Raw genomic sequence first — 8,861 nt, 5'->3', positions numbered from 1 at the left:
GAGAAGTAGCCATCAATATTTCTTTGATCCCCTTCTACCGCCTGGTGGTAAGTGATATGCGCCCATAGATCGTTTGCATTCTCTATGCGGCGTGTCCCGGTGCGCCAGGGGCAGCACTCGATCAGATTCATCTCCATCACCGTGCCCTTAGATCCCATCCTCGTCGCCATGTCTCGGACGGCCAGAACCGACTCGAGTTACTTTAGAAATTGGTCATACGTTAGGGCGGGCTGGTGAATGGAGAGGCAGACACAACTTATTGGTTGTAAAAACCTTTACTCACGCCGCTTGCAATCACGACGCAGGTGGTCCGGTCGTCTGAACAACCACACGAGTTGTTCCAGCTGGCGGGGCCCAAGCCAGTTAATCCGTCCGCAATTCGAAGCTGGCGGGGAAAGGGGTACGTCGGGGTTGCGCTCGGTGACGGGAAGAAAGATCGATAGGTGATCAGTCTATCGATCGGCAGCCGCAAGGCAGATAACTTCAGAGGCACTCTGCAGCGTGCTCAAAGCTCTTCGACTTGGGCGGAAGGCGCGCGGAATTTTAAACGGCCAGCGAGCCAATTACTAGCCGCCACGTGTGAATAATTTAGCCCTGGCCAATAGCGGGGCACAAATTTACATTCGAATAGCGGGAACTCGTTGTACCATGCATTTCTGTGCTGCAAAGAAGAAATGCATCTTGCAAAGGAAACTGCAAATTGGCGGGAACTCTCTCCTACACGCGGGGTCTCAATTGCAGCAGAACACTCTGCCGTGCAAAGGAGCTCTCATGTGGCCAAGAAATTCCATAGTGCTGAGGCACCAAAAGCACTGGGTCGTGACAAGAAGATACAGCTGGTTCTATGAGACTACTGTAGACCTTACAATCAGAGCAGCCCTCGTGTTGCTCTGAGTCAGCGGGGGCCAACCTTTTTGGCAAATGTGTCACAAACTAGCCCCACATCCTCCCCGGGTACTACTTGGATCCCTCTCCCTTACTTGGTCTGTTGTTCTTCTTTTTGCTCCCTGTCCTGTGCTTCCTGACCAAGCTGCTACTCTGTTTCCCGCCCTGTGTTCCCTGCCTGAACTGCTGCTCTTCTTTCTGCTCCCTGCCCTATCTGCTGCTGTGCTGCTTGTCCCCTCCCCAATCTGCCATGTGGCACACACAGAGGCTGCCCATGCCACTTGTGGCACGTGTGCCACAGATTGGCCACCCCTGCTGTAAATTATTTGAGGGGCTATTTCAGCCCCCCGTCAGCTCAGCCTTAGGGGACCGGAAACATGACTTAGAGTAACCTCTCTCACTCCCCCCTTCCTCTTCATGTAAACATGGTGCAGCTGGAATTTTATCCCATTGTCTGAATTTCCTGATTTTGGTATGTTTGCCGTTTCAATATTGTGGGGAGATTGCCTATTGATTCTCCTATATCCGGAGAAGCCAAGGCAGGCATGTTGGTGTTATGAGTTATTTATATATAATCACTATACAGTATTCCATTGTTTTTTTCGGAAGGTGTGTGGTGACTCCATTGGGAATGACATGCTAACTACCCTGTTACCTCCTGATAATAAATACTTCATGAACCAATGCTCTATGTGTGGTGTGGCAGAGTTGTATGTGTGAGATATTTTCCACTGGCCAAAAGGAACAGAGGTTTGGTTATACTCTTTTTCCTTGTCTTTTCATAGTTTCACAGTAGCTAGGGTCAGGAGGGACCTGAACAGATCATCTAGCCTGACCCCCTGCCACAGGCAGGAATGAGTGCTGGGTTCACAAGACCCTGGACAGGTGATCATCTAACCTCTTTTTGAATTTACCCAAGGTAGGGGCGAGGACCACTTCCCTAGGAAGTTGGTTTCAGATGAGTATCTGCTGCTTGCATGTGTTCCTCAAGGCTTCTGCCTCTAATAGGCTAAAGCAGATGTCTAACTGATGCCATTGTACTTTATCATCTCTAGTTGACATGAGTTGACTTCTCCTTGTATGCCTTGCTTGGTTAGGCATGGATTTCCAGTGTCCTGTGTTACAATAGAAAGACTTTAACCCAGCAGTTGCCATGATGGCCTGGGATCATGGTGTCAACACACCTTCCCGTTAACTCTAGCAGTTTGGGGCATGTAAAGGACATGTTCAGCTTTGTCCTGGAGTCCTTACAGAAGCACAGCCAATATTATCCTAATGGCAGCTACTCTACATTGTTTGGCATGTGGCAGGCACAGAACAGGAGTAAATGTGGAGCATGTTTTGATGGCTGCGCTCCCATACATTCAGAGGCAGTATAGACATGACCTATAATGGAGCCTAGAGTTTGCCTTGACCTGCCACCTCATGTGAAAAGGACATACGGCCTTGTCTTCATTAGGATTTCACCCCAAATAAGTTACCTTGAGTTAAGAAAACACCTTTCTTCCTAGAGAAAAGGAGTTTGGGATGCATTTAAACAGTTAAACTTGTAATGGAAAATACATATATAAGGCTGTTAAATTAATATTACACAAAGAGATCTTGCAATTTTTATTTTCTGGGTTTTTCATGCATTTAAATGTCAGCCTCATATTCTATTAATAGCATATTTTATATTTAATTCACATCTAGCACAGTGGATTTCTCTAACTTGGACAAGATATAGTAAGACTTCAATACTGGAGAATTTTTTTACCTCATTTTTAGTTATTAGTGAGCTGTTCTTAAAACTTCAGTCAAGGTTCAGAAATGTTTCCAAGTGATGACCTCTTAGTACTACAGAAAAAAAATGTTTCAGGACGTGCTTCCCATCTAATCACAATCTGACATCTGTTGCTGTACTCCCTACTTGAGAAACTGTGACCTAAGCTTTAACCCCAAACTAGGATTTCCTTGTTTTTTTCCCTATCATACTTCTGTATCTTGGGCCCTAGGGCCTTTTTTCTGTGAATGAGTAGATGGACTAAACCCTTTTGTACTCCTAGGTTAGAGCTCACTGGACAGATTTGATCTGACCCTCCTATGACTTAGCATACATTTTGCAGGGGCCAGGCTCCTGATATTAGCATGACTCCACAAATTAATTCTCCATGTACACAGACTCTGCCACCCTGTTAAAATCTCTTAGGCAATTAACATTATTTTAGATAAATGAAATGGCTATGTGTAGTCACGAGGTCTTGGCAACAGTGGAAATTTAACAGAGAAGGTGTATGTGACAAAGACCAGCCTTACATGACACAAAGCCATCAAGATGGCTATGCTAGCTTTTCCAATTACCTGGAACAATATTAACTTAACAAAAAACTCAAATATCAAACAGCCAGACTATACACAGAAGTCAACCAACTTTGTGCCTTGCAACCAAAGAATTCCAAGATACAATACCTCATCAAAGGTAGCACCTGTAAAGATACTACACTGATGTGAGTACAAAGTACCTGTATCTGTCATAATTTGTGTTACCTTCTCCTATCCCCTTTATGATGAGAATAACAGACAGGCAGGATTTAGCCAATACATGAACCGTTACTTCTTGCTCTGGATAATCTACTGACCTTGATCATCAAGAGAAGGCTTCAGAGAATGGTTAGGCGAGTCACACCGATGAGGTGGGTGGGGCTGTTCTGCCTGGATGAGTACCCATGCTTCCCAATCCTCTTCTTCCCACCAGCCTTCCCTCCCCTCTCTGCCCTCCTGTTGTCAGAAATTCACCAGTTCCCTCTCCTCTGAGGACTGGTTAGAATATCAGCAGCAGTGATATAAATAGCAAAGCAAACCACTTCACACGAACTTTTCCCACAAGAAAGTGACAGGAGGATGCCAGCTCTCTGGGATGTTTCTAAAATAAAGTGGAAAGCCTGATTACAGCAGTGCTTCTGCGTTCTCTCCTCCCCAACTTTCTTCTCCCCTTGGCATGTCCTAGAGACTAGGTGCATTCAAAGAAGCTCAGAGAGAAATATTTATTTGTACACTGCAAGCCTGTTAATTAGCAATAGATACATTAACCGGTTGATTCTCTCCCTGATTTGACATTCATTGGATCAGCTGGGGTGGTAGTTTCCATGGGTCCTGTTATAACTCCCTGTTTCTGTGGGCTGGCCTTTGCCTAAAACCTTCTCTGACTTTATGCCAGCTCATTGTGCCCATAGCAAGAATCAGCAGCATGGATCTCTTGCCTCCTCCAACGTGCAACTTGCGCCAGGGAGGGAAGGGTGTTTGGCAGAGGAGCCAGTTACACTGGCTCCACACAGGGAGGAAATTATCAGCTGTTTAGTTATCTGGATTCCCTGGTTTCTTTGTGTTGGCTGTGCAGTACAGAGGACCAGGAAAGGAAACAAGACCCAGGTTTTTCGTGGGGTGTAGAAGTGCTAATTGCCTGTCTAGGCCTTTCAGAGTTAGGGAGAGCTCTTTTGAGTCTCCCTGGGTGCATCTACATGTACATCAATGAGCTTTTTTCTAATACTCATTAAATTTAGTAACTCCAATGTGAGGTACTAAATTAATGTGCATTAGGATGCTCTAATGTGCAGTAGTGTTAGCGCATGCTTTTTAGATGACACTTAACGTGCAGTAACCTGATTTACTGCACATTAGTGTAAAAGCATGTTGTTTTACAGACTGCTTTAATGCGCAATAAAATAGGCTACTGTGCATTAAAGTGCACATGTAAACGCACCCTATGTGGATCCTGTCTTAGTCCAAGAAAGCTCAGATACATAGGTTTACTCACAGTGCCTCTCATCTGTGGAACTCAAAGTGTTTTGTAAGCAACGGGGAAGCCGCCCCGCTCCCTGCAGAATGTATGGGAAAGATAACTGACTTGTTCAAGGTCACATTGATGAGCAGCAGGGCTGGTGACAGAACCCAGGAGTCCCAAGTCTCAAACCAGCATCCTGAGCTCTAGACTGTGCTCCCTCTCAGTTGTCATTGCAGTGACAGAGCTCTGCTTTAACACATCCCGTCTCAGACCATAGCCTTTGGCTGTGCTTATGTAAGCCAGATGCCTCTTCACTCCTAGTCCCCCTCCTCAGTTCAGAGAGATTTGTGCAAGGCTCACACTGATATCTGGACCCTTGGGCCCTCTTGGAATTACAGACAGCTTGTTATTCCTTCTATGATGAAGTGTCTTTTCCCTCTGCACTCCAAATGTGGAAAATCTCAGAGTTCACAAAAAGAGTGAGAGAGAAGATAAGGGATTTGAATTAGCTGTCACCTCTTGGACACATACACCCATGCAGATGCACACAGAGAAACAGACACACGGACATCACTCAACACCTTCAAGTGAATACATCAGGGATGTGTTGCACACATGAGCCACTATTGTGCTGAGTATTTTCATCTGAAGAGATGGTGGAAGTTTCAGACTCTTCTAGCTGCTGAATTAAATAGTTCTAACATTCTTATTGTTGGTCTGTGTACGAAACCTGCTGCTTTGTTTTCTTGATCAGCATGCATTGTGTAGAAGTGTGCACAATGTAGAATTATGCATTAACATAGCTAAATATTTGGGGGCCAAAGTCAGCCCTGGTGTAGCTACATGAATTTCTAGGCTCTGAGGCTAGAAGGGACTTTAAATTCAGTGGTGTTGCATTAGGCATGAATGTGGCCCATCCCATTAAGTACTCACAGCTGCAGCTGAAGTCACTGGGATCTCTTTTTTGAGCGTATAAAGCGCTGTATAATGCAACGTATATATCCTAGGCATCTCACACTTCATTGACACCTAAACTTTAACTAAGAAAAATGGCTAGGTATAGACATTTAAATAAGCCAGAGGCAGAATCAATCTAATTGATGTGGTTTTCTGAAAGCAGCATAGTTTAGATCATAGTTTCTCAACCTGTGGGGGGTACGCAAGACACAGGTAGGGGGGTACGCGGGTACCCCAACGCTCTCTCTCTTTTGCTCCCTTTTTCTCTCAAAACTATGGCAACAAATCTGGTAAATTCCCCAGTAATAATTTGGTTCAGCTAATAAATAAATCCCCCAGTAATAATGTGGTTCAGCACTCCTAGGTTTGGGCAACATCACCTCTAGCTCAAGTACATACTTGAGTTGTGCACCCCTGGTGTAAAAGGTGGCAACCCTACCCACACCAGATCAGACATCTGTCATATCACTGCCTTATATACACAGTCCTTCTTCCAACATATGGCACACATTAGTCTGTAAATATAAAATCCCCTGAAAAATTGAGTGTTAGGGTATTTATTAAAATTTTCAGAACTGAGGGGGTACTTGCTACTTAAAAGGTTGAGAAAGGCTGGTTTAGATCAGTAGCAAACCGAACACACATTTGCCCTTTGGTGGGGGATGGTGGCAAATCTTGGACTGGGTTCTGCCATTTTTAAACAAGTCTATGTGCACTGAACTTCTGGTCTGTCATGGATATAGATCAGTTTCTGATCACTTATACCCATACACTTAAAGTGTAATGTCTGTACCTGGCGAGACTTGCCCTTAGCATGTAACGAGTCCCTTCTGATTCCCTTGTGATACTCTGGGCTCTTGGTGGGCAAAAGGAATGCAGTAAATTCAATAAAACTGGATGCTAGTTGGCTAAGCAAAATGTTTGATACAGCATCATACATGCTTTTGCATTTTGAGGCAAACACACAGACAGAGACTGAAAATTAGCTGAAGGACCATAAATTGAGGGGAACGATAACTAACCTGTGTGTGTGTGTGTGTGTGTTCATGTCCAGTGCCGTGCTTCAGAGATCACTGTTTTATTTACCATCTCTTTCAGTGATCTCAAAGAAAAGTTAACTAGTAAAAATTACATTTGTAGCAGGCACTGAATTGAGAGGTAGTAGTACAATGGCAAAAATAACTAAAGTTGAAGTTATTATGGCATTTAGGATCATAGGCAAGAAATAAATGAAGTGGACAAAAAGCAAACTCAGATGGCTGGGAGAATTTAATCTAAACTGCCCATGTTCAGTGGAAGTAGTAGGCTTCAAGGGACTTTTGGGGGTAACAGCAGATCTCTCTTCCTTCTTCCTGGAATTCCCTCTACCTCCTTAAATTAAACATGTCCACAGCTGAAATCTCTGTCTTTCTAAACAATCACCTGCTCCCAAATTCTCTAGCATTATCAACTGCCACACCATTTCCCATGATGGCCGGACTTGTAACACAGGGGGTCACTTTCAACTGTTATCGTCTTTCTCACCTAACACTGGAGCCTCACAAAATCCTGCTTCTTCTTTTACACAATCTCTAGAAGTCTCATCAGTCCTCATCCATATTTCTCAACATAAATGATGGCAGCAGTTGTGGCTCTGTTTCTGAGCAGAACAAAATTGGTTTATTGCACACGTGCACATGCATACACACATTCCCTATTTTAAAAGAGCTTTATTAATTAAGGGTCACATACTCAAAAGTGAGGAAATGCCAAAATCTAGATTTTCTGTGCAGTCTTAATTTAAAAGATCTTAACTAAATGGTTGGCCACTTTGCGTATATACAGTATGAGGCAATACTTAATCATATAGCACTTCTTCCTCATCCAGCACACAGGAATCATGTTACTCACTTAATGAAGAGCTATCCAGTATTGCCTTTCTCCTCATTGTTCATCTTGTAGACACATGGCTTATTTACTGCACACTACTCAAACCTAACTCTGACGACAGAATTATTAATTCCTTCATTGGCTTTTCTATGACTTTCTTCATTACGGTACCCAACAACTTTAGACGTGTTTCTAGAAACTTCCCTGCAAGGTGAGTGGGTGATATTTTACAATACCACTCAATTTTACAAACAGAGAAATGAGGCTGAGAGAGATGAGTATCAAAGGTGACCATTAAGTGTGAGATGCCCAGGGTAGTAACACAGCGCTGTAAAACGCATAGCATGCTCAAAGGAGAGCTTCCACTGACTTCAGCTGCAGCTGTGAATGCTTGGCATGAGCACAAACCAAGCTCCAGGGGCTCAAGTTGTAGAACCAGAAAATAAGGAAAACATGCCTAGAGGATGTCTTTGAAAAGTTTAGTTTATGTGACAGACATACGGGGTCTGTGGTGGGGACAGGTTCACGTTTTCCAGAGTGCCATTCAGTTGCCTTAAACTTGGGACTCTTTTCTTCCTCTTGTGCTCCCCTAGCTTTCACTACACGCCTCCCAACTTTTGTAACAAAAGGAGCAGGGGTCCCACAGATAAGAGCCACCTTTACTGCACAACCCTGATTCAACCCCTCAGCAGGTCCATACAGTGCACTTAATATAGGGCACTCTTTTCCTTTTTGAGGGAAAAAAGGTTTCACATGAAAAAATGTTACGCTGTCCAACTCTCCAGGCATGCTAGTAATTGCACCTTCAATGAAAGAGAGGAACAGAAACCACCGGTGTAGCTACTTTTTAATGTCTCTGTTCAGAGAGGCTGATCCTTTGTTCCTTTACAGATAATAGACAAATCTGTCTGTCTGTCTATTCCTTGTGTGGATATTTCAGGAAAGGCCTGGAGTGTGGAGTGTTCTTCATATAGATCTCTCTGTTTTCTAGCGGTGGCCAGAAAATTGATTTCCTTGCCTCTTTATGTATTCTGATCCCAAAGACTGAAGCTTCTCCACTACCTCGTGGGGGCCATTTCTAATTTGAAGACTCTTTCCTTGTGCCTCAAACAGTAATACCCATGGCGTGCAACATATTCTCTGAAATGTGCTCCCTAACGATCAGGCTGGAGTGCTGATTGCTCAGTCCTTCTAGTCTATTTTCAACACCGTGAGATAAGTCAGAAAACCAGAATAAATGTGCAGAAATGTGTGAAATCTGTCTGGAGGTCAAAAAGAGAAAAGGGTTTTGGGCAGGAAGTCCTGCATTTTCTGACAAGCTTTGAATTCCTTCTAGTAAAGCCCTGGAATTCCAGCTCCCAATGTATTGGGATAAAATATAATGTAAGGG

General features: G+C 43.8%; 2 protein-coding genes across 7 annotated transcripts in view; both read right to left on the bottom strand.

The window, feature by feature from the left end:
• GJA5 (gap junction protein alpha 5) overlaps positions 1-8,861 on the bottom strand; it is a 38,563-nt gene that overhangs the window by 9,798 nt on the left and 19,904 nt on the right. Inside the window, exon 1 of one of the 5 annotated variants that reach the window (XM_025198193.1) lies at positions 7,127-8,855. The exons of the other annotated variants lie outside the window; for them this stretch is intronic. The gene's annotated coding sequence lies outside the window, so the exon portion shown is untranslated. Of the gene's footprint in view, positions 1-7,126; positions 8,856-8,861 lie in introns of those variants that run through there. 5 annotated transcript variants of the gene reach the window in all.
• The window catches only part of ACP6 (acid phosphatase 6, lysophosphatidic), an 82,222-nt gene that overhangs the window by 53,580 nt on the left and 19,781 nt on the right, over positions 1-8,861 (bottom strand). The window contains exon 1 of one of the 2 annotated variants that reach the window (XM_025198196.1): positions 3,504-3,527. The exons of the other annotated variant lie outside the window; for it this stretch is intronic. Coding sequence (XP_025053981.1) covers positions 3,504-3,512 — 9 coding nt within the window. The 5' untranslated portion in view covers positions 3,513-3,527. Of the gene's footprint in view, positions 1-3,503; positions 3,528-8,861 lie in introns of those variants that run through there. 2 annotated transcript variants of the gene reach the window in all.

This window comes from Alligator sinensis, unplaced genomic scaffold (genome assembly GCF_000455745.1).
Source record: "Alligator sinensis unplaced genomic scaffold, ASM45574v1 scaffold19_1, whole genome shotgun sequence".
Classification (NCBI taxonomy): domain Eukaryota; kingdom Metazoa; phylum Chordata; order Crocodylia; family Alligatoridae; genus Alligator; species Alligator sinensis.
The sequence above is the reverse complement of the archived record's forward strand: the minus strand, read 5'-3'. Positions and strand labels throughout refer to the sequence as shown.